The sequence below is a fragment of the Cucurbita pepo genome, chromosome LG12 (genome assembly GCF_002806865.2).
Source record: "Cucurbita pepo subsp. pepo cultivar mu-cu-16 chromosome LG12, ASM280686v2, whole genome shotgun sequence".
In the NCBI taxonomy this organism is placed as follows: domain Eukaryota; kingdom Viridiplantae; phylum Streptophyta; class Magnoliopsida; order Cucurbitales; family Cucurbitaceae; genus Cucurbita; species Cucurbita pepo.
Genome location: NC_036649.1, coordinates 2094917 through 2120781, shown reverse-complemented (window position 1 = coordinate 2120781; position 25865 = coordinate 2094917). Strand labels below are relative to the sequence as shown.

The window sequence follows — 25865 nt, the reverse complement described above, 5'->3', positions numbered from 1 at the left end:
GTTACCCAGGCGCCTGAAAAGACTAGGGTTTATGAGGTTTGCAGAGGAAAACATGCCGCAATGCAGATGAACATCCAACGGCGCGCAATCGGAGAGACACGTGTTCATAATTTCCACGGCGTACTGTGGAATCCCCGACGTTGAAACTTGTCCCTGCGATATGCTTATATCTCTCCCGCTGCATTTTTCTGCTTTAACAAAATATAAATAAATAATTAAATCATTTAGTTTAAACCTATTTCCCTGGCACGCGGTCCCATGTCTGCCTATGAGTAGCAGATATTGTCTTATTTGTCTGCCTATTTCCTTGGCACGTGGTCCCATATCTGCCCATGAGTAGCAGATATTGTCCTATTTGTCTGGCACGTGGTCCCATGTCTGCCTATGAGTAGCAGATATTGTCCTATTTGTCTGCCTATTTCTCTAGCACGTGGTCCCATGTCTGCCTATGAGTAGCAGATATTGTCCTATTTGTCTGCCTATTTCTATGGCACGTGGTCCCATGCCTGCCTCTCACGTTGGAAGCAAATATTGTCTTATTTGGCTTTGGCTTTTGTGCTTTTCCTCAGGCTGATAGGGGAAGTGTGACGTCCCACATTGGTTGGGAGGAGAACAAACCACCATTTATAAGGGTGTGGAAACTTTCCCTTAGCAGACGCGTTTTAAAGTCTTGTGGGGAAGCCCGAAAGGAAAAACCAAAAAAGGATAATATTTGCTCGGGGTGGATTTGGGCTGATCTGCGATGTCACAGGAAGGTTTCCATCTGGGTTGTTACATGGCTGTTACTGGAAGGTTTCCATACCCTTATAAGGGTATTTTGTTCTCCTCCCGACCCGTTTCCATACCCTTATAAAGGGTATTTTGTTCTCCTCCCGACCCGTTTCCATACCCTTATAAAGGGTATTTGGTTCTCCTCCCGACCCGTTTCCATACCCTTATAAAGGGTATTTGGTTCTCCTCCCGACCCGTTTCCATACCCTTATAAAGGGTATTTGGTTCTCCTCCCGACCCGTTTCCATACCCTTATAAAGGGTATTTGGTTCTCCTCCCGACCCGTTTCCATACCCTTATAAAGGGTATTTGGTTCTCCTCCCGACCCGTTTCCATACCCTTATAAAGGGTATTTGGTTCTCCTCCCGACCCGTTTTCATACCCTTATAAAGGGTATTTTGTTCTCCTCCCGACCAATGTCAACCTCATTCAGTTTATCAATAACTCAGAGATTTCAAGACCCTCCCCAACTAATATCAACCTCACATGGATGAGGGAGTATATTCAGTTTATCAATAACTCAAGAGATTTCAATAAATGATAGATCTATTCTCTGTTTCAATAACGGACTCGAGAGATTTCAATAAATGATAGATCTATTCTCTGTTTCAATAACGGACTCGAGAGATTTCAATAAATGATAGATCTATTCTCTGTTTCAATAACGGACTCGAGAGATTTCAATAAATGATAGATCTATTCTCTGTTTCAATAACGGACTCGAGAGATTTCAATAAATGATAGATCTATTCTCTGTTTCAATAACGGACTCGAGAGATTTCAATAAATGATAGATCTATTCTCTGTTTCAATAACGGACTCGAGAGATTTCAATAAATGATAGATCTATTCTCTGTTTCAATAACGGACTCGAGAGATTTCAATAAATGATAGATCTATTCTCTGTTTCAATAACGGACTCGAGAGATTTCAATAAATGATAGATCTATTCTCTGTTTCAATAACGGACTCGAGAGATTTCAAGAAAACAGGGTTAAACAACATTAGTATTTGGAATCGTTAAACAACAATCGTACCTTGCTTCAAAGGCTTTTTATGGTGGAGAAGCTCTCGCTCGGGCTCGACGGGAATTGAAGGGTTCGTGTGGTTGAAGGAAGAGGCCATTGAATCCTTTGAATGAAAGCCAAAATTGAAAAATAGGATGAAAAGAATGCATAGTAAAAAGGTAAAATGTGGAGGATTATTCATGGCCATTCTTTTCCAGTAATTCTTTTGTGGAAATAAAAAGAATTAATTATGGAAAAGAATAAAACAGCCAAAATCAATTGAAAGGAAATGGAAGAGTTCGGGGATTTATAGGTTTTTTTGTTTGTTTTTTTTACCACTTTTAGTAATTCTTTTTTTGCTAATTTATTTCGTGGCCGTTANTTTTTTTTTTTTTTTTTTTTTTTTTTTTTTTTTTTTTTTTTTTTTTTTTTTTTTTTTTTTTTTTTTTTTTTTTTTTGTAATAAGTAATAGTATTTTATTTTTTTTCTAATAATTGATCCCAAAAAAATTCGAAATTTTTTTATTTTTAATTAGTTTATCAAATACATAAATATATAATTTTGAAGATTAAAAAAATTTTAAAATTGTAATTTAATTAAAAGATGTGAATTTAAAATTTTAAAAAGTTAATTAATCAATCAGATTAAAATTAAATTAAATTGAAAAAAATTCAATAACCTATCGTGAAATTTAATTTATTGAAAGTTTAAAATCAAAGTTAAATTTTAAATTTAAACTTCAAATTAAAATTTTTATATTTATTATTCTATTATTTATATTTATTTCTTGTTTGAAAATTTAAAATTATAAAATTGAGAATTTAACTTAGCTTATAACCTTAAAATTTTATATTTATTTAATCTTTAAAAAATTTTAAAATTTAAAATTTATTTCATTATATATTTATTAAATTAATTTAAGTTTTAAAAATTTTAAATAATTTGGGACAGACATTAGTGGTGAATGGGGAACAAAAACAGTGACCTCGTATAGTGGAAGCACTTTCAACAGCTTGTGTTAAAGTTGGTGGGTCGTGTCATATCCCTCGTGATTCCAATCGGCTGAAACGACCTATGGTTAAAAGAAATCGATTAAAACAGTTTGGTTTAAAGTTTTATTTAGGACGAAAAATAATGTTTGAAAATAGAATGATCGATAATCAAATAATTATATTATGTTTAGCGTTGTATTGATAAATGTTATTAGAATTTTATGTTGATAAAGTATTTTCTTAACAATTTTATTATGTTATTTAATTTTATATAATTAATTGGTTAATTATTTTATTTTTATTGGGTTAATTATTAAAATAATTTTAACTTGGTAATAAATATTAATAATTGTCTTAATATACTTATAAATCTTATACAATCATAATAATTTAGTAATAAAACAATAAGATTGCATATCAAAAATTACAATTTATTATCATTAATTACCATTTTAATTTGAATCAATAATTGATTGGAAATTTATTATTATTTAATAATTAAGTTTTGATTTTGTTTCTATATAAATAATTTTTTTACGTTTATAAATTTAAAAAATAGTTGAATAAGTTAATGATTCATCGGATATAAAATATAATTTAAAAAATTATGGTACCAAATAGATATAAGTTTTAAAGTTCACAATTAAGTTAATATATATATATATATATATATATGTCGTAACACAAATAATTAAGAATGAAAAATGTCGTTAGGCCTCAATGACGTTTGTCGGTTGAAAAATATCAAGCCTGAGACTCAAATTGTCTTTCTTCGAGGGTGGGATAAAAGTTTGACTTCGATTGAGATCGTGAGGTTTCACATCGGTTGGAGAGAGAAACGAAACATTTCTTATAGAGATGTGGAAACCTCTCCTTAGTAGACACGTTTTAAAACTATAAGATTGACAGTGACACGTAACGGGTCAAATCGGTCAATATTTGTTAGCGGTGGACTTGAGCTGTTACAAATAATATCAAACCCAGACATTGGGTGGTGTGTCAGTCCCTATGATGGGGGGTGGATTGCGAGATCCCACATCGATTGGAGTAAAAACGAAGTATTTATTATAAGGGTGTAGAAACTTCTCTTTAGTAGACGCGTTTTAAACCGTGAGGCTAACAACGATATGTAATAGGCCAAAACGGACAACAGTTTTTATCTGGGCTGTTACAAATGGTATCAACGCGTTTTAAAATCATGAGGCTGATGATACGTAACGAGCTAACATACAATATCTACTCTTTGGGCGGTGTTACAAGTGGTATCAACGCATTTTAAAATCGTGAGCTGACGGCTAAAGTGGGTAATATATGCTATTTGGGCGGTTACAAATTGTATCAGAGCCAAACACGGGGTAGAATGCCAATGAGGACGTGCTCCCTGCCGTGAGGCTGACAGTGATATGTAACGGATCAAAGCGGACAATATCTGCTAGCTGTGGACTTGAGCTATTATAAAGATTCTCTCCTTCCAACTCATGGCTCGGGTACGCAACCATTCGAAACCAATAATTACGACCCTAAACCCTAAACCCGAGACTTTGTTAAATTATAAATAGAAGTATATACTATTGCGTGTTATTTTGGAAGGGACTTGGCCTTGGCCGTTGCCACCTTTAACAACTTCACAAAAGAGATGTATCAATACCACAAAAGAGAGAGAGAGAGAGAGAGCACTTTTCAGAGCCATACAGCATGTGGTGGAATTTACTGCAAAATCACATAAATATCCAAAAAGGTGAAAATTCTCCACTTTTATTCCACATAATGTCATTTCTCCCACCCTATTTCACCACAGTAAATTTAATTCAGTTAAAATGTTGTATTCTTCAAACTAATCTCTAAAGCTACATTATGAACAAAGCTTCCAATTGTTGGTATTAGAGTGAGGATTTGACTTTGACGATCTCTCGGAATTCTAAGCATGCTCTGTGGTTGTTGTTTCAATTGATCTTCTATGGTCTAAGTCTTCCTATCTCGAGCTTGTTTACTGAAGTAGTCGACAAAAAAACGTACTTCAACACAAAACGGACGGATATGACAACAAAAGTATCCGACGTGTGGTTTGAAATGAACTACAAACTTAAGGAGTTGTTAGCTTTTGCTGAGCTGATAAGAGAAGGATCATAGCATTTGACTGTTCCCACCAAAGCCAAGGCTTCCACAAGTGCAGCCAGGAGATGGTCCGGGTAGTCTTCAATATTGGAATCTCCACTTTGTGCTTGCATTGAACTCAAGACCCTTCCAACTATCTGAACAATAAATTAAACATGGATCCTAGAGAAGGTTTTTGAAGTAAAAAATCTGAACTTCGTATGCAAATTTGATGAACTAACTTACTTTTCGGGCATAGCCCCCGTAAGCGATACCGCCAATCAACGCGTGCAATGAACTTGATAGCTCTTTGTTCATCAAATCCTCTAAATGTAGCAGAGAAATATTTGATTCTAGATTGAAAATCGAGCGAACATAGCGAGGCGAGACTGTATATTGATGTAAATGAAACATGGTGAGAGGTCGAGCTTACTACGAGTTGATGTGGATTGAAAAAGTCCCTGTTTCTTCAAGCCATCAACAGTGTAGAAATTTGTACCACCAGCCAGTTGAAGGAAGCCTGTAGAGGAAACAAGAAGCTTGTTAGTAAAGTGACATGAATATGAGCCTCATGGGACGGGATCTCTACACGAACCAGGAGGACGGTCATTGGAAAGAGCTAAGTGAGCAGCGAAAGCAATTGTTTCCCTTGTAGCGCCTCGTCCGATATCTCCACTCATCGGCCGACCGTCTAACTTCAGATTAAATGAAATGATGATGGTGAAAACAAATAAAAGTTTTAGAACTAAGAGATAGTAATATAAATGGAAGCAAATCAGTTGGCTTCATGAAGTTTGAGGCAGACCTGCCATAAGTTCGAACAACGGAGCTGTGATTCCATGATCGAGAACATCGTTTTCATTGTAGATATTGTTAAATCGCCAATATTGGGCAGGCTTACCTGGATTAAGTATAAGTTCTGTACATTAAGCAAGGGAAGAGGACTAAAATGCTCAAATTCTAAAAGAGAGAAAAGGCTCAGAATCAACACACTTACTGCAACAAGCCTTAGATATTTGGACGAGTCCCCTAATTTATCCCATAGTTCTTGAAAAGAAGTGGTTTGCCTAGAAGAAAGAGAGCAGTGAATAATTCTCAAAAGTGCAACATTAAACATTCAGAGTTCAAAGTCTTAAGTTTTATATATACCTTCCATTGGTGTGAATCTCTAAAGCATCGACGTCGCCCCGTTTTATAAGTTCAGCAGTAGTAGCTGCATCCCTTACATATGTGACTAGATCTGCATCAATTCAAACTAGTTAAGAATCAGCAGCAGAGCAGCACCAATCCAAAATAAAGGTTACATTTTCCCCATCTGTGACAAGACATACTTATTTTATCATATGGGCAGACTGGAGAGCAGCGGCCACAACCGTAACATCGCTCCGTGATAACTCCGCCCTGCAGGGGAGGGGCAAGGCTGATAAGGTTTTTTTATGATAATTGAGTACTGAGGGTGATATGAACCACTCAGAGGGCTCCATTACTGTTACATGTTGAGGATTGTTGGGAGGAAGTCCCACATTGGCGAATTAGGGGGATGATCATGTGTTTATAAGTAAGGAATACATCTCTATTGGTATGAAGCCTTTTGGGGAAACCAAAAGCAAAGCCATGAGAGCTTATGCTTAAAGTGGACAATATCATACCTTTGTGGAGAGCCGTGGTTTCTAACATGATATCAGAGCCATGCCCTTAACTTAGTCATGTCAATAAAATCCTCAAATGTCGAAGAGAGAAGTTGTGAGCCTCAAAGGTGTAGTCAAAAGTGACTCAAGTGTCGAACAAAGGGTGTATTTTGTTCGAAGGCTCTAGAGGAGTCGAGTCTCCATTAAGGGGAGATTGTTTGAGGGCTCCATAGGCTTCAAGGGAGGCTATATTGTGTACTTTGTTCGATGGGAGGATTATTGAAGATTGTTGGGAGGGAGTCCCACAATAGGCTAATTAAGGGGATGATCATGGGTTTATAAGTAAGGAAAACATCTTCATTGGTATGAGGCATTTTGGGGAAACCAAAAGCAAAGTCATGAGAGCTTATGCTCAAAATGGACAATATCATACTATTGTGGAGAGTCGTGGTTTCTAACCATACATATACTCACAACCAACCTTGATATTGTTGAAGATTGTTGGGAGGGAGTCCCACATTGACTAATGAAGGGGATGATCAGGGTTTATAAGTAAGGAATACATCTTCATTGGTACAAGGCCTTTTGAGGAAACCAAAAGCAAAGCCATCATCAAATACTCCTTGGAGTTGGGCGAGCAAGTTCATTAAGACCCCATTTGATAGCCATTTAGTTCTTGATTTTGTGTTTTTCAATATTGGGCTTGTTTTTCAAAACTTGGATTGAATTTTGAAAACTAAGATAACAAGACAAAGAAAACTCAGAGGTGAAAGTAGTGTTTATAAGCTTAAGTTTCAAAAATCAAAGGGTTATTAAATGAGGCCTAGTAAGCAGAGAGAAAGGGAGGACAGGAAAAGCAACCTTCAATGCTCCAGACAAACTGGCCACTTCAGAAGGCTCGTTCATTATTTCTTCCCGTAGTGAAATTGCATTAGCAGGGCAAACAATTTCACAAGGCCTTGAACAGTCAAGTGGACAATTCTCAGGATCAAACTCTGGCAATAAAACAATTAAACTAAACTCAACACTTCAAAACAAAGCCATTTCAAAACAATTAGCAATAAGATAGAAGAAATTACCAGCTTTGCGGAAGTGAAGATCTTGGTCATCATTGACACTAATCATCACCCACGGCCTGCGAACGTCAACGATATCCCTTGCCGCTTGAATTCCCTCATTCACAGCACTAACAACCGAGGCATCAGCAGCACAGTCAATACAATCAACTGCAAGTCCTCAGTCAAGTCAACAAAATAATAAACCTTCACATTGGTCCATGCTTACAGTTTTGGTTCATTCTCATCTATCTACTTTTAAAACGTTCATTTTCATCCATATTGTGAGATCCCACATCAGTTGAAAAGGAGAACGAACCATTCTTTATAAGGGTACAAAGACCTCTCCTTAGCAAACGCATTTTAAAAACCTTGAGGGGAAGCCCAAACGGGAAAGCCTGAAAAGCACAATATCTACTAGCGGTGGGCTTGGACCGTTACAAATGGTATCAGAGCCAGACACCAGGGGTGTCCCAGCAAGAATGCTGGACCTTGCTGGACCCCGAAGATGGGTGGATTGAGGGGTCCCACATCAATTGGAGAAGGGAACAAGTGCCAGCGAGGACGTTGGCCCCGAACAGTGGAATTGTGAGTTCCCAAAAGCCCAAAAAGTCCAAGCAGACAATATCCGCTAATGGTGGCTTGGGCTTGGGCTGTTACACATATACTTTTCATCTTTTGAGTTTTAGTCCCTTCATTATCATTTCTTCATTTCTTTCGAGCAGAAGTTTAGCATGACACTCAATTCACTAAGTAGTAGCCATAAATTTATACTAAAAGGTTTCCATTGTACATGAAAGTTTGTTAAAATTTTGCAAAAGGAAATCAAAATGGCAAAAGTAAGAGACCAAAGTGCACAAATAATATGACTAAAATGAACAAAAATTGAAGCTACAGAAGCCAGAAAGAACATTATGAAAGTAATGGACAAAAATGAACACAAAATAGTTTTTAATCCAATAATAAACTGCAAGTTCCATTGAAACATAAATTGATTCGTTCTTACCCCCAGCAAGGGTGTAAACAAGAGAGAGATTCCTAATATCAACCACATCCTACACAGAGAACAAACATCTACGTCAATGGAAAGAAGCAGCAAATTGGGGACGAATTGAAGGATTTTTTTTCCTTTTAACCTCGAAACTTGCACCGCAAATAAGCTTGATCCAGTTGCCATCTCGAAGCGATTCAAGAGGAGAAGATTGAACTGAAGCAATTCCAATTCGATTTACGAGACGTCTTACATTGTCGAGGTTCTTGTTGCTGTGGTTTCCGGAAGCCACTGAGAACAATGGTGAACAAAAAACAAGAAGAAGAAAGAAGAAAATTAGATTATGTGAAAATGAAGAGAAGGAATCAAGAGATGCTTGGGTGCTGGAAATGGAACCTTGATGTTGAAGGCGAAGCGCGGCATGGCAGGACAAGCTCAAAGCCATTTTGATATTGATTCTTCCTGCCGCAACCGCCAGAGAAATAAACGTTATCCTGTTTTCGCTCACTCTTTTAACTAAAAAGAAATATCTTCTACTAACCATGGTTGGGTTAAATTATAAACTTCAATCACTATAATAACTCTCGAAACTACGAGTCACGGTCCATTTTAACAACTTAAAAGTCTCAGAGTCCAAACCTTGTGATATGAACTAAGAGACATCAATCATACAATATACTTCAATGAAGATGTGAATAAAATATTGTTGAAATTATCAAAAGATATTTCAATTCATGTCACATTAAAAAAGAATGAACTTTCGTGTGATTAATTTTGGGTAGATTATAATTTAGAATTATTGTATTTGATTAATGTATTTTAAGAGTTTTTATTTACTTTAGCTACAATGAGTTAATTATGGCCATTAAGTATGAATGTTACAACTCTGTTAATGTCTTTAGTTTAATTTTACATTAAAAGAAGGCTATTCTTTAGCCAATGACTAAGTTTATTTGCAATTCTATGTAGTTTAGGTTGGATGTAGAATCATTCAAGCTCAACATGATCAATCTTGCTTGTAGAGTGATTCGAATATCAATCAAGTGTTCTTGCCTTGAGATATTTTATCAATAAGAATCATTCAAGCTAGACATGATCGATCTTGCTTGTGGAGTGATTCGAATCTCCAACAATGTTATTGCCTTGAGATATTCGATCAACAAGGTAATCCGAATCTTATTCCCCTTGTAGTGATTCCTTATCTTATCACCTTAGGTTTGAGATGCCGAGACTTTAAGAAGGATATGTATAGGTAAGTATACAAAGTTGTGGTGAATCTAAATACTTTGTAACAGTCTGAGTCTACCTCTAGCAGGTATTGTCTGCTTTGACTCGTTAGGTATTATCGTCAGTTTCACGTTTTAAAATCTGCCTTCTAAAGAGAGGTTTCATAAAACTTTAATTTTTTTAATTAATTCATATAAATAAACAGCAAAATTTTAAAAATGTTGATTTTTAAAATTAAAAAAATAAAATTAAAAGTCAATAAAAAATTTATTAAATATTTTTTAAAATTTATGTACTAATAATTATGTTAAATGTACTAAGTGGCCCCAAATTTTAATTTGATTTTTAATAGCTTTAAAAATTTAATTGACACGCACTCATATTTTTTAATTTAATTTAATTTAATTTAATTTAATTTATTATTATTATTATTTTGAAGAAGGCTGACAATAAATAAATTACCAGACACAAAAGCCACTCGAGGAGTGTTCGGCCCAATACTATGTTGGATCGTCGTTTCCCGCGATCTCTCCTCCGTTGATTATCTCTACATTTTACTAGTTTCTCCAATAAAGTTGATCGACTCTCTGAAGAAGCTCGAGGTCATCGGTGAACGCCATGGCATTTTGGTGGACTCTGCTTGTAATAGGATTTGCTTACGCGATCTGTAGGTTACTCTTGATGCTCATCCCTCCGAATGTGCCTTCAATCGAAGTTGACGCATCTGATGGTGACAAATTCAATCCTCTCTCGTTCTCTCTGTACATTCGAATGCGTTTTATTCCTCCTTTTTTTAATTTTGTGTCCGATCATTTATTTTGACTAATATTCTTCCAGTGATGGACGACGGTAATCAGACGCAGGAGAATAGCTACATCTACGTAAGTATTTCCAGAGATTCTACAATTGATCTTAGCGATACTTAGTTTTGATGCTACAATATTGCTTCATTTCCGGCGTTAGTTTATGGAATAAGTCGGCATTCTCATACTTTGATGTAAACTGCACTATTTGGTACAGAGATATGTGAATTTGAGCAATTTCTTGAAATTAGTGTTCAGGAACTACCGTCTCAGGCTTCGATTCTTTGAACTACACTGTCGGTGTTTTCTCACTTGAATTTGAACTACACTGTTAAGTAAAAGATGAGTAAGTTCTTGGAATATCTATTCCGGAACCATTGTTTAGGCTTTGATTGTTTAAACTAATGTTTGTTTTTGTACTAAAACTCACTTCGATTTAAATTATACAGTTTAGTACCGAGCTATATGAATTTGAGTAGGTTCTTGAAATCTCCATCCTGGAACCACCGTCTCAGGCTTTGATTCTTTGGACTATATTGTTCAGTCCGCATTCTCTCGCCTTGATTTAAGTTACACTGTTTAGTACAGAGCTATATGAAATTTTAATTCCGGAAGCAATTCTATGATTGATTTAGCGAGAATGGTTTTGATGATACATGGCTTCATTTTCAGCAATAATATTTTTTTAAAATAATTCTCTTACTTTGATATAATCTACATTGTTTAGTTGTGATATGAATGTGAGTAAGTAAACTATTGAAATTTCTATTTGGGAGCTATATCTTAAGCTTTGATTCCATTATGGAACTATACTCTTTGAGACGATCTTCTTGGACCTGGTTTAAGCAAATTACTAGCTTACTAATATGACTTTGAAAATTAGGAATCCTTCCGCATTTTATTCTGAAAATTTTAACGATTGAAGCTAACATTAGTTATTGGCTATTACAAACTATTCGTTCTCCCATATCAAAGCTTGCAGAAGGCAGGGATTTTTGTTTGAAATTGCTAAGCAAAACTATCTGATTTCACAATTTCGTTTGGTGATTAATAAACAGATTCCACCTAGAGTAAGGACACAGCAGCAAGACAAGCGAGTCCAATGTTACGAGCCTGCAACTATGAAATACCTGGGCTATTTTCCTGCATTGTCACGAGACGAGGTGAGCACTGATTGCTGGCTGGCAATAGCTTGATTAGTGAACTTGTTAAGAGTTGTAGCATTTGTCCTCTTATTATTTTTGTTGAATTTGGATGGATGGGAGATTTTTCATATCGTTTCATCATAGTTAACTCGATCTGTGTTTCTATCTATTATTAGGCTCCTGCATGTTGTAGTGTTTTATTTTCATGTCAATCCTCCCCCATGATCTTTTTTTTCCTCGATCTTCTGATAATGATGGTTGTGGAAGGACCAGCAGCTCTCTGTACTTCAAATAAACACTGCCTCAATTTTCTCTCTTTCATTCACCTAGTTGTTATCTCTATATAATACAAGTATTTCTCATAATGATGGCACTAGTTATTAGAAGGATTTATTGCTAAATCAGTGGGAGAGGTAGAAACTGAAGTTAGTGACTAAACTTATTGTGTTGATTTCTACGCTTTAGGTCAATGATCGTGTTGCTTCAGCCAGGAAAGCACAGAAAGAATGGGCCAAAAGTAGCTTTAAGCAAAGGCGTTTGCTTTTACGCATACTTTTGAAGTATATAATTGAACATCAAGAGCTTATTTGCGAGTAAGATCCAGTTATTTTAATATACTGTAGATTTATATATGTATATGCTCTAAGAGAGAAAAAAATAAAAATAGAAAGACTAGTAGCCATGTGGATAGTTTCTGTCATTCTAATTATTTATCCTTTGGGATAGGATCTCCTCCCGTGACACTGGAAAGACAATAGTGGATGCTAATATGGGAGAAATAATGGCAACATGTGAAAAGATTACTTGGCTTCTTTCAGAGGGTGAGAAATGGCTGAAGCCTGAGAGCAGGTAACATTTCTTACTCGTGTTGCAGACAGTACATTACAATTTCTATATCGTTCCTTCGCAGTTTCTTTCCTTTGACCAGCATAGTGGCTCATACATTTAGTTATCTCTGTTGCTCTTGAATACTAATAACCTAGCATCTGTAACGCATTCCCGCTGGACATGCAAGTTGTCATTGTGGAAATGATATTGTCCGAATGTCCCTAGTTATGTTGGATTTGAATTATATTTTGATCAAGAAAGAAAGCTCTTAAGTTTCTGGATGATTAAATTCATTATGCATTTGATCTCTTAATCTATTTCAATTTGCAGATCATGTGGAAGGGCAACACTTCACAAGAAAGCTCGCGTAGAATTTCATCCCCTTGGAGTTATTGGTGCAATAGTCCCATGGAACTATCCATTTCATAACATTTTCAATCCAGTGCTTGCGGCAGTTTTTGCAGGAAATGGCATTGTAGTTAAGGTATTGAAGTCTTCCCTTAAATCTTTTGGGAATATTATTTTGGCTAAAATGCAAAAAAAATACTCCAGAACTTTGTTTTTTTCTTAAAAAATATTCTTTTGCTTTCAAAGGTGTAATCTTACCCTTGACCTTTCATAAATGAGTCAAAACTACTCCTAAAATAGAAATTCATTAGAATGTTGAATGTGACATTTTTCTGTAGCAATTTTTGTTCCAAGTCAATGCCACACTATTCCAGGTCTCAATTGTCATCTAACACTTTAATGTATTTGTACCCCTTGGGTAGTTTTGAAACGTTAATGCAAGGTCAAGGGTAATATTGCAACTTTTGAAAGAGCAGAGTATTCTTTAAACAAAGGGCAAAGTTTAGGTATATTTTTTTGTCATTTAGCCTATTTTTTAATGTTATGTTCTGTCAGCAATTACTTACTGGAAATTTCATGTCTTACCATCCCAAGCAATCATTTCATGTGCCTAGTCTGCTCTTAAGATGTTATTCATCATTTGGATGCATATCCTTAAGGAATTTCAATATTCTAGAGCTTTCTTTCATATTTAGCTCAATTTTTTTAAATATATATATAAATATATAAATAGACACATATTCTAGAGCTTTCTTTGTGGTAAAAAAAAAGCTTCAAATAGCTAAAAGCTTCAACCAAGGAATTTGCAGTTCCATTGATCCTCTTCTATAATGTGCATTCATACAGGTTTTGTTTTTATGTCATACAATTGATTGAAATTATAGGTTTCAGAACATGCAAGTTGGTCAGGATGCTTCTATGTCAGGATTATCCAAGCTGCACTTGCTGCTGTTGGAGCTCCTGAGAGTTTGGTCGATGTCATAACAGGGTACACACTTTAATTTTTCATTTGAACTATCATCACGAGGCTGTTCAGTTGTCCACTTTAATATGATCTTTTATCAGGTTTGCTGAAACAGGTGAAGCTCTAGTATCTTCAGTGGACAAAATGATATTCGTTGGATCTACTGGTGTGGGTAGGATGGTATGAACTCTTTTTTTACTCTATTTTTTGGTTCTGTCATTTATTGATTCAGTTGTTCAGGTGTTTCCAAATATATAATTACAGCAATCCACGCTGAGCCATGTTTCATAATAGGGAATGAGTTTGGAGGTTAAGCAAAAAAGCATCCATTGGATTAAAAGTTGCGGGGATGAGAACTACTTTTTATTATTATTATTTTTTTTTATTGTGTAGTTACGATTGTTTTGCAGCCAGGCTCAAAATTGATTACCGATGATATTGTTTACAAAGAATGAGAATCAAATACGAATTCGTGTGTATAAATAAATAGAAAACAAAGCAAAAAAGTGATGGGACTCATCAAATATGTTACACCGGAGAACGTGTGGGGTCTGTTGGGATTCTTTCTCTATTCTATCTCTAGTTTATAAACAATGGAAAGAAGGATAGTAGGAAATGACTTCCGTTATTTATGATTATTGTAGACTAATTCATTTGCTTCTTTCTACCATATAAAGTAATACTCATTCTGCTCGGAAGTATATTTGTTGTTTCCCCTTGAATTCTAGTTATTACACAGTGGGGCTTTTATTTATAATCTTTTTAAAATAAAAGAGATGGAAAAAGTGACTTGTTATCTAGCATCCACCTCTACTCTGTGTTACGTATTTGGCATGAATCCTCGCAGATAATGAAAAGTGCTGCTGAGACACTCATTCCAGTTACTCTTGAGTTGGGTGGAAAGGACGCATTTATCGTGTGTGAGGATGTAGATCTTGATCATGTATGAATACTCTCCAATTTTACTATATACAACTAGCTCGAGTAGTTTAGTTGATTTCATGTCATTGAGAACTGATGGGAGTTTCTTTACTTAATATAGGTTGTAAACGTTGCTCTCAGGGCTTCTATTACATCAAGTGGACATAATTGTACTGGAGCTGAGAGATTTTATGTCCACAAGAACATTTATTCTTCGTTTGTGGATAAAATATCAGAACGTGTAAAGGCTATTACAGTTGTAAGTATGAGTTCCTTTTTTTTATAGTAAAATTATGTCCATTCTTCTGCTGGGTATAAGGGATCTTGTGGTTTTTCCAATTTCAAATTTCTACTTTTCATTCTGCAAATACGGGACATTTTGAAGGTATGTGGTTTCTTGCAAAATGGACAGTAGGGATGGCAGCTGAAACTGAATTTATAACGTATGCTTCCACAGGGATAAAAAATTTCATGGTTCTTAGAAGTTTTTTTTGTTCTCACCGTACTCTTCATATGTTCTGTTGAAAGTTCTCAATTCAACGTTTAAAACCACACATGCAAATCAAACAAAGTGTAAAGAAAGAAAAGAAGGTTACATAAAAGATCTCTTTGAAGCCAGTAAGAAGATTTACAAGGGATCTGCTGGAATTATTATGGTTTTAAGAAACTCTATATATACGAGGTAACAAATTTCCAAATGGTTAAAATACTCAACCATTGATAGAAAGAACCTATTCACTTTTAGCAGAAGCCGAAAAGGAAAAATCATTGGAAAATCTCAACAGCAGCATTTCCATAAGCCCTTTACTTTGGTGCTGCTAATTGTTGAATGCCTTACGGGCACATAAATTCTTATAAATTTGCTAAAAACTGGCATCTTCGTCTCCTGCCAATATTGTTGTTGTTTACGCTTCTAGTCTTTCAGCAAAATGTATTTGTGGTTGAATATTCATGCCTCATCTATTTTGGTGGTTGTATGCCATGGTGGTGCCATATTGTATCTATTGTAAGTGAGGATCTGGTTTCGACTAAGTCTTTAATTACCTGGAATAAATTATTTTGATCAAAATGTTTTTCAGGGTCCACCATTAGCTGGGAAGTATGATATGGGTGCCATCTGTACGCAAGAGCAGTCTGAGAAACTTCAAAGCCTCGTAAATGATGCCTTAGACAGGGGGGCAAAAATTGTTGCTCGTGGAACTTTTGGACATTTACCTGAAGGTGCCGTTGATCAATATTTTCCACCTACCGTTATTGTTGACGTCAACCATACCATGAAGTTAATGCAAGAGGAGGTAGCAATACTTGACATGCTCTTCTTTTATTGCGATAGACTTTTTGGTAGTCCCTTTTAGTCGGCCTATATTATATTTTGTTTGAATAATTCGTCAAATAGATCTTGGAACCCTACTTAATACTTGCTCTGACGACGTGCTGGTGCTGTTTGAATTCAGCTATTGGTCTTATAAAGAAACAAAAAAACAACTAAGGCCCATTTGATAATCATTTGGTTTTTGGTTTTTAGCTTAATTTTCAACATTGTTACCACCTATACGGTTCTTTAATTTGTTATCGACATTAAAAAAATGTTTTTATAATCCCTTTAAAATTCATTTTATTTTTGGAATGTTGCTAAAAGTTTAAATCTTTCTTTGAGAAAGATGAAGGTCATGGTAAACAAATTGGAAACAAAGATAGTTTTCAAAAAAATAAAAGACAAACACAATTGTTATGGAATGTGATCTAAAGTTTTCTTTTTAAATTTTAATTTTATGAAATTGGTTCTCTAGTAAAATTAGTGTGGTATATAACTAACCATCTTATCTTTTATATTACATTTGCAGCTCAATTGATCTCTAAGAAAATATCTTCTGGCTCCAAATTGACCTATAATTTATTGCTCAACTTTCAAAGCTAAGAAAATGTGCTAACTGAGTGGTGGAATACAGGCATTTGGACCAATCCTGCCCATAATGAAATTCAGCACAGATGATGAAGCCGTGAGGCTTGCAAATGATTCAAGATTTGGGCTCGGCTGTGCTGTCTTTTCTGGCAGTCAGCGTCGTGCCAAGAATATTGCTTCGCAGATACGTTCTGGAAGTGTTGCAATTAATGACTTCGCCACAAATTATTTATGTCAGGTAAAATTCATTCATGCTTTATTTATGTTTACTAGTTCATGTTTGGCAGGCTTGTTGTACACTTGTTGGTCATTTGTTGGTACAGCCGTCAAACACATGTTGATACTGACGAGAGGCACTTGTTAATCATTTATTGTGCATTTGTTGAACATTTTAGCTGTTAATCTGTTTTACCTATTTTTATTAGTTTGTTTGAGAAATTAGTTGTTATGAAATATAAGGAAAACTAAGTTTTGTGTGACAAAAACGTTATATTTATTTTTTAAGCATATAAATATGTGAACATAATATGTGAAGTCTCACCTCGATTGGAGAGGGGAACGAGTGCCAGCGAGGACGTTGAGCCTCAAAGCGGGGTGGATTGTGAGATCCTTGGAGAGGGGAACGGAATATTTTTTATAAGGGTGTGGAAACCTCTCCCTAGAAGACCGTTTTAAAACCTTGAGAGGAAGCCTGAAAAGGAAACCCCAAATAGAACAATATCTGCGAGTGGTAAGCTTGGGCTTTTACATAATAGGTATTCTATTTTTTTAAAAGAAACTCATTTCTGATGATGAGATTTAAGTTCGAACTTTTGTTCTTATATTTCAAACAGCAACATTCTTCTTAGGTCTTATAGATAGTTTTGAATGATTCGATAGGAAGTTAGTGTCGCTAATGAAGAGCTAACTAGTAGCTTAAGGTTGCTCGTGTAGCATCCCCCCCTTTGTGAGGAAGGAAAATTTTTGTGGCTAGCAGGTGTTTGTGCTATTTTGTGGAGGGTTAAACACGCTAATAATCTTATGTAAACATGCTCTTGCTTGTCTCGTTGTTATGATTTTTTTTATTAAAAACCATGTCGTGCTTGTATCATTTCATTTGTGTGCTGCATAACTTGAAAGGAATCATTTTTCTTTTTTGGAAGAATTTGTTGGTGTTATAGGACAATTACTTGTATTGAATCTAATAATGCATGCTTGGCTGGAAAAACTCGAGCTGATCGAAGTTAGTCTTATATCAATGTTTGGATCTTCGATGTTTGTTGCATTAGTTTATTTTACTTAGCAATAGCATATCGACCTCAATCATAGTCTGCTATCTCTTTATTTTTCAGTCCTTGCCATTTGGTGGCGTGAAAGAGAGTGGATTTGGTCGATTTGCGGGCGTTGAAGGATTACGAGCTTGTTGTCTCGTCAAAGCAGTCGTTGAAGATAGGTGGTGGCCATACATTCAGACTAAGCATCCTAAGCCTCTTACGGTGAGCCATTAAGAATTTTAAAAAGTACTTTTTGCTCTTTATTTTGTATGCTCATTGAAATGGTTCGTATTCTTTCTCGATTAGTATCCTGTGGCAGACAATGCTTTCGAGTTTCAAATGTCGCTCGTTGAAGCAACATACGGGCTGAACATATGGGATCGATTAAGAGCATTGGTCAATGTCCTAAAGATGCTTTCCGAGCAGAACACTCTGGCTAAAGACAACTCTGCCGTTGATGATGGAAGTAAGAGAGCTGATTGAGGGGATATTGGATTTGCAATAGATTATATGTTACATTCACCTAGAAGGTGTTTTTGGAGGTACTTTTAGAATTTTCCTCTTTCTTTAGTACTTTTTGTTTTGATTATAACCAGGGTTCTGAAGTGCTTAACAACCTAGTACTTTTGATGTTTGATTATGTAATTTTGGAAGTGCTTACTTGAGCTGATGAGACAAAAGCACCATTCAAATGCTTACTATAACATAAGCATTTTAAGGTGCTTTTTATTTGTTTTTCCAAGCACTTTTTTTATGTTGTTTCTAAATGATTGAAAATGGGAAGTATTTGGCTTTGCCCAAAACTCTCCTATTAGGGCTCCGTTCGAACAGCTCATCTCGAATCATCGAAGGTTTGGACTTTAACCTTGCGAGCACCCACTCAAACTAGAAGTAGACAAGAAAAAGTATCTCGCTCTTAGGGATCTTTTTTTTCCTTTTGGAAGATTCAGGAGCAAAACAATCTTGCCTCTATCATTAGCTCGGATAGTCGTTGTTTTTGGTGTTTCAGTCACCTTTTACTCATAACTAAACAAAGAAACTAATAGGCTTATGTTTTTACATGTCGGATAAAACTAATTGAATATCAATTACAATTAGGTTGATTTGTAAAATTTGGCCACTAATTTCCATCATTTTTTTTGGAAATTCAGGGCCTCTTTGATTTATCTTTGTATTCCTACTTTCATCTCTCAATTTTTTTCTAACTTCCTCCTTAAAAAATTATGCATACTTTGAACAAGCCAAGCTAGACTAGTCGAGCTTGATCAGTCGTTTCTGATCAAGCTTTCATCACATGGACGAGAACCAAGTGCCTAATTCCATTTTTTTGCATCTCACATACCTTGTCAAATCTTAACTTTTCTGTTATCCTTACGAATTGAATGATAAACTCAAGGCAATAGAAGAAAAAAAAAGAGTTAAGGAAGAAGATGCTAAAACTCAATTATTAGAAGAAAAAAAAGCCCAAACTTCAGTTTGCACAAAGCAACTCATAAATTCGCCATAACAACACTCCCCCAGAGAGCGTCCCCTAGTTCGAGTTGTTGAACGACTAAAACAAGAAGCTGAATGATCTCACATCTCTAATCTGACTACAGTTGCAATTATACATCGACCGTTCTAATTTGCTTCACTCAATCGATCGAGATTACCTTGACTAGCGTTTTCTGCTGTGCCTTCGACTCTTCCTCCTACTACGTTCATGATCAGAATCAGACTCTGGTTCAGACTCCGAGTCTGAATCAGAAGAATCAGAAGACGAGCTGTACCTCCTCTTCCTCCTCCCCCTCTTCTGCTTCTTTCTCCTTCTCCTTTCCGACTCCGAATCAGATGAAGAACTGTAATCTGAACTGCTTTCTTCAGAAGAATCATCAGATCCAGTAACTGATGATGACCCACTATCAGTTTCAAATACAGAAGCCTCGCTATCGCTATTGGATTTTGGTTCGGACCGATGCTTTCTTTTACTTTTTTTCTTCAATTGCTTCTTCTTGGTCTTCTTCTCCTCATCACCAGAATCTGGGTTGTCCAGCTCTAATGAGACTGCCATCTTCATCCTCAACTTCGGGTTTTTGAGTTGTTGAGTTCGAGATGGTCGGGATATGTAAACTCGTTCATTTTTGCATTCATATGTCCAGTGTCCCGACTGATAACATTTCTGGCACTGTGCAGCAGCTCCGCCCGCACTAGACATGGAGACCTTAATGTCCTTTCTTTCACCCAATCTTACTGCCTTTTCAGTACTCATCAAATACATCTGCCTCTTTGCTTCTCTTTTCTCCTGCCATCTGCTAGGCCCTTCTTCCTTTTGCCCATAAGCATTAACATTTCGAGCAGCAGCCGTAGCTGCTCGTTCAGCCTGAGCTCGACTAAGGCCTTTGGCAGCACTAAGAGCCGCAGCCTTAATCCTTTCAGCAGCTGCTTGCGACTTTTCTTCCTTCTTACTAGACATGCTTTGTTTTTTCAATATCTAAATCTGAAAAAAACACCGGCGGGGAACGATCAGAAATTGAAGGTTGCAACGAATTCCCAAATTAAGAGCAGATTGACATTAAGAGAAGAGAAGACAACGGAAAAAGAAAACGAAACGGGAAGTATTAGGTTTCCTTCTTGTAAGACATGCCGTGACTTCAACATCTAAATGTAATAACCCAGGCGAAAAATAAATTGAAAGAAGAAGATCATAGCAAATCCCCAAATTACAAGCAGATAAATCTACCAAGAACAAAGCAAGAAAAAATTAGGGTTTCCACTACTTACCGTTAAAAGGGGGAAAAACGAGAAAATCAGATCAAATTATAGCTTAAACATAATCACAGAAAATTCTCATGTTTCTGATTGAAAGATCGTAATCGAAATAAAAGGCCGATTTACACTCTAATCGATCTGATTCGTAAACCAAAGGGGAAATCGAAAGATCGAGTGAAATTACGCGATGTTTGCAGATACCAAACGCACACAAAATCAGCAGAAAGTAGAGGAATCGCAGTTAGAACATACCTTGCTTAGGTATCGAAGATGAAGCGGAATCCAGTTCGCATGCGAAGTAAAGAGGATCGCAGTAGAAGGCGATCTCGAATGGAACGCAAAGGAGCCGGAACGTAGGGTTTACAATTTACACGGATTTGGTTGGGGGAGTTCTTTGGACCAACCCGATTCGGCTTGGGTCGGGTCACAGGGAGTTTTTTTTTTTGGATATTTTATTTTATTTTATGTTATTTCTTTCTTTTTTTAATAGAGAAATACCAACAACCCAGACAAAATCTGCTTTATTCCAACAAAAATTAAAATTAAAACAGATCAGATCAGAGCTAAACACAAGCTTTATTAAAACAAAAATCAGAAAATTTAGAACAATGAACGGATCAGATATGAAATTAGGGAGAAGACGAGTGTGGAGCAACGACGACAAGCGTGGATTAGGGAGAAGAAGAGATGAGTGTTGTGCATCGACCCTGAGATGAAGAACCGAGGAGGGCGTAGGTGATGGTCGTGATTATGTGGATACCGGAGATGAGAAAATGGAGGGAGTGATAGCACTGTGGGTCATAATCTACGATTGTGTCTCTAAAGTAAGTTATCAATGACAATGACTAGTTTAAGTGGGAGTTTAAGTGGGGGAGAGTGTCGTCATACTATGAAGACAATAAGTTGTGACCCTGACATGTAGACCGACAAGATAGTGATTTTCAAGTGGCACCCATCGGGCCACATGAGAACAATGATAGATAACGAAGAGGACGGTGCATTGCAACATACCAAAAAGAGTGTGCATTAAAGTCAAATTGAGGCATAAGAAAGGTTTGAGAGGATGTGACACAAGTGTTGAAGATAAGCTTAGAGAGGACCGCTATATATGTGACTTTGGAGTTAAGTCCGCTATATGAAAGATGAAAGTTTCTCAAATTTGGTGTCCTCCCCAAAAGAATAAAAAAAAATGCCTCAAAATGTATAGGAAATATATAGTATTAACTCTCCACCACCCCTGTGCAATATGACCTAAGTGTTACAAGACAAGCGTCTCAGGTGACTTCCTTTGAAATAAGTCTTACAGTGATAGTGCCAGAAACATTCCACCCCAGCCCATATGTTGGAGGTTGGTACATGCCTTGACAGAACCTGAAATGAGGGAACGGGTGGATTCATGCGTTGAGAAAACGGGTGGATTCATGCCTTGATAGAACCCAAATGGATGGATATTCAAGACACCTCGCTGATATGATTGTTGCCTCTCAATAGACATGTTCAAGAAATGGTCGAGCTCTCAATGGACACGTTCATGAAAAGTTTAAAAGAATTTGAGTGCAACAAGACACGTTCATGAAAAGTTTAAAAGAATTTGAGCTTATTCAACAATGTGCAACAAAGACGACCGTGACCCATGATAGTAAATTTGGGATATGATTTATAATAGGCCAAATTATACAAAATATCTCAAATTTCCAATTTTATTTCAAAAGTTTTCCTAGTCCTATCTATAAAAGAAATACTTACTAATTTATTTATTTATTAGACTATAACAAAGTAAAATGAACTTTTATTTATTTATTTTGCTATTCAAATTAGTTTATTTGTCATTGTTGTGTTTCTTTTTCCTTCAAAATTTAGGCATTTTGATTTTTGGACGACTTTACCCTCATTGGTTTGGAAATTTGCATTTCATTGGCTTAATTTAATTACAAATTAAAGTTCATTATTAATAACCTATTACTAAAATAGAGGATAAATAAATAAAATATAATTTTTCCAAAAAATAGAGATAAAATAAGAAATATGGCCACAATCTTTTGAATAATAGATTTTTCATGAGCTTGTGCCTATTTTGCCCTTCACCAATAAGGCCAATGGTTTCAGTTATTGGTTAAAATCATACAAATTTCCAGATTTATTGGTTAAACCATTTTCTATCCCAACCAGAAGCGGATAAAAGGAACTAAACATTAAACCACAAGTCCAAAACATGAACATCATAGTCATCTTAATAATAAAAGACGGAATGAACATGAAGGAAGAACATCCCACAATTTGTCAAATGGCTCCCCGGTACCACACTCATACCTAAAATATGCCAGCAAAAATATTTGCGGCGGTCGATACAGCAGCACCAGTGATGGCGTATTGTACGATATGCTCGTGAGAAGGCTTGTCCGATGTAAGCGCTACAGCTACGCCCGTCATGGCACCTGCAACTGCACTGTTCTTCTGCAATGGATGGAATGAAAGAATGGATCAAGATTTCAAGACATGAGACCAGAAGAACTAAACGTCTAAGTGGGTCTTTGGTGCTTGTATAGAGTGTCCTATTTCTCATGTGATAGACTTTGATCAAATTGGATCATCCCTTCGATTTCTATACCGAACATATTCTTACGAAGTAGTTTTAACTTATTGATTGACACTAACCCTAGATCTCAGACCTTGATAAATGAATCAATACTTTCTACTCGAGCTCAATCGTGTACTATTTACATCAAAACCCTCAAAAAATTAGAGCTCAAGTAGAGCTCTAGTGCACAGAACAAACGATGTGAGTCAAGATCATCTTCATTCCTATATAATATAAAATGGTGGGTGTAAGAATCTACAGTAGATCATGTCCTTCCAAGTGCACGTTGCTTTCTACCACGTCGTTTTAAACGAATGTTTGATTGAAGTTCATGAATCAACATAACTAATCAGTGCTCTCAATTTTTTTCCATCCTTTGCTGTAATAATGTCTCGGGGTTTGCAATGATACCACTATAGAACCATTAACTAAAATATGTCTATGATTAACTAATTGGCGGGCTTCAAGAATAGCCGAAGCCATACCTAATCGGAAAAGGATGAGTTCTATCCCTCCCCATGAAGAATTTTAGCCCGCCTCTGCTCTAAATCATACCCCATACTTAGGATCAAAACAATGAACATTTATTTGTAAATGGTGGAAGGCTTACCCAGTCATGTGCTCCACGAGCCTCCTTTAAACCGTATGTGAGACCAGAATAAACACCAGCAGCTAATCCTACAACCCAAAAAAAAGAAGGAAAAAAAAAAGCTGAGAGCAATAAAATAAAATTAAACAGCATAAATATGCTATGAAATCACACCACCAAACCAAAAGCTTGGTAATTCTTAAATCGATGTACCCTTTTTAGGGTGAAATACAAAATGACATAAGAGGAAATAATCTGCCAAGCAACCTCCAAGAGAAGAATCTTGTAAAAGTTTCAATTGGTGAAGTACATAGACACAAAAGCAAAAAATTGCACTCAACCCATTATCCATCTAATTGGTGAAGTAACATAAACCAGATGTACAATTTAACATTCATTAATGTTCAGTATTCAAGAATTCAGAGAAGGGATACTGACCCCATTGCATAGATTCCTTTCCCACGTTCTTCACCTGATGTACCCATAAAATGAAAAATCATCACATGTTTATTGACCACCACTGTAAATAATTCATCACAAACTCAAAACTTGATCACCCTTTACAAACACTCACCATGGCTTCAAGAGACTCTTTGTTGGTTCCACCTGCACATCATATGAAGAAATGAGCTTACGGACAAGATTAACTTGGACTTCACACAAATTATTCAGGAACATAATAAGGGGCAGTTCAGTTCTAGTCTGTATCAAACAATAATTTGGCAATCCATGTCCCATTTACTGCCCAAAATAACGCACATCTAAACAAATGGTATCGATCTATAACAATATAATTATTAGAATTCAATTTAAAACAAAATTAAACACAGTAGGCGGACTCAAGAACGACTTCGCTTGTGGATAAACAGAGCTGAGTTCGTAAGAAGATTCGGGTACCTGTAAAACCTGGAAAACTTTTCTTTCTACTACTGGATAATTCAGATGGTGCTCCACTGTTCGAATCAAGACCTGTACGGACGATAACAATCTTTCGAGAATCACAAATTTTTGTTAACCAATTTAACCTCAAAGGTCTCCTAAACGAGTGACATCAAGCAAAGGAATAGATACACGAAAACGAATCAAAATCAAAACAAAGAGTTGAAAATTTGAAATGTAGAAAGAAGTCGAGTGAAATCAAAGCACGAGGATCAGATTTTAATACTAAATAAAACGGATCTTACTTCCCGCAACCGTAATATACGCCTCTCGAGATGCAGATTGCAATGCTCCTATCTGCACAACGAACAATCGACATCTTAAGGTTACCACATTGACATTGAGATCCAACACAAAACAATATCACATCAAGAATATCACAGAAGTTAACAGAAATTAAGATCGTGAAAGCTTACGAACCCCAGCGGCCTTGACGAAGCTATCAGCAACGCGATTGACAAGAGGATGGCCAAAGTCGTACAAGAAGCCTCCGCCACTGTTCTCAAAGCATTTACCTCCCATTTCTTGTTTCTGCTTCTATAAATCAGAGATTGAACTCCGAAAATCTGCAGTCGATTTGAATGCTAAAATCAGTGAGACGAAACGATCGCATGCGCTTCCCGGGGTAAGGAAAATGAAGAATATATAGGGAGGACGGCGAAGAAAGAGAGAAACAATAACGGAATGACACGTGTGAAGAGTATGACGTGTCAATTTTCAAACTCCGAAAGGGACGGTTACGTGGCAACTTGAGGGAATGAAATTCGTTACTTCGTCTATATTTACACTAAAATACTTTGTTCTTTTCTTTTTCTTTTTCTTTTTCTTTTTCTTTTTCTTTTCTTTTTTATTTTTCTTTTCTCAAACCAATATTTTATTTTAAAATTATTTCAAAATAATTTAATTTAAATCTGAAATAAATTAGACCTTAAATAGACTCATTCCCTTATTAATATAATTACTGTTATTCCATTGTAAAAATAGATAAATTTTATAAATAAATAAAAATTCAAAATTTTTTATTGTTGAATTGAAATAAAAATTGAACGTGATGTTTGAACAAAGTTCAAAGTTCGAAATA

The 25865-nt window shown here is 36.0% G+C and overlaps 4 protein-coding genes across 5 annotated transcripts; 1 reads left to right on the top strand and 3 right to left on the bottom strand.

Moving 5' to 3' along the window:
• Nucleotides 1–4493: 4493 nt before the first annotated feature.
• Nucleotides 4494–9036, bottom strand: LOC111806365. Of its 2 annotated transcripts, none has more exons than XM_023691637.1 (13): nt 8935–9036; nt 8684–8829; nt 8554–8602; nt 7572–7718; nt 7354–7487; nt 6196–6265; nt 6014–6104; nt 5862–5931; nt 5670–5765; nt 5460–5559; nt 5298–5384; nt 5111–5190; nt 4494–5022 (listed from the first exon to the last, which is right to left on the bottom strand). In XM_023691637.1, the coding sequence occupies exons 1-13, from the start codon at nt 8981–8983 to the stop codon at nt 4846–4848; spliced, it is 1296 nt and encodes a 431-aa protein (XP_023547405.1). In that variant the 5' UTR covers nt 8984–9036; the 3' UTR covers nt 4494–4845. The 2 variants fall into 2 exon arrangements, with proteins under 2 accessions (XP_023547405.1, XP_023547406.1); XM_023691638.1 differs by having other exon boundaries at nt 4875–5018.
• Nucleotides 9037–10246: 1210 nt separating this feature from the next.
• On the top strand, nt 10247–18758 carry LOC111807392 (aldehyde dehydrogenase 22A1-like). The gene is made up of 14 exons (XM_023693104.1): nt 10247–10495; nt 10603–10646; nt 11627–11731; nt 12179–12306; nt 12440–12562; nt 12872–13025; nt 13774–13877; nt 13955–14033; nt 14701–14796; nt 14896–15033; nt 15854–16069; nt 16724–16915; nt 18009–18152; nt 18237–18758. Exons 1-14 carry the CDS (start codon nt 10384–10386, stop codon nt 18411–18413), a joined length of 1812 nt encoding a protein of 603 aa, XP_023548872.1. The 5' UTR covers nt 10247–10383; the 3' UTR covers nt 18414–18758.
• A 590-nt stretch (nt 18759–19348) lies between these two features.
• Nucleotides 19349–21066, bottom strand: LOC111807191 (zinc finger CCHC domain-containing protein 10-like). The gene is made up of 2 exons (XM_023692794.1): nt 20931–21066; nt 19349–20406 (listed from the first exon to the last, which is right to left on the bottom strand). The coding sequence occupies exon 2, from the start codon at nt 20380–20382 to the stop codon at nt 19588–19590; it is 795 nt and encodes a 264-aa protein (XP_023548562.1). The 5' UTR covers nt 20383–20406; nt 20931–21066; the 3' UTR covers nt 19349–19587.
• A 591-nt stretch (nt 21067–21657) lies between these two features.
• Nucleotides 21658–25412, bottom strand: LOC111807190 (outer envelope pore protein 16-2, chloroplastic-like). The gene is made up of 8 exons (XM_023692793.1): nt 25205–25412; nt 25030–25081; nt 24743–24814; nt 24420–24451; nt 24284–24317; nt 23867–23934; nt 22989–23132; nt 21658–22049 (listed from the first exon to the last, which is right to left on the bottom strand). Exons 1-7 carry the CDS (start codon nt 25304–25306, stop codon nt 22989–22991), a joined length of 504 nt encoding a protein of 167 aa, XP_023548561.1. The 5' UTR covers nt 25307–25412; the 3' UTR covers nt 21658–22049.
• Between the last annotated feature and the right edge of the window lie 453 nt (nt 25413–25865).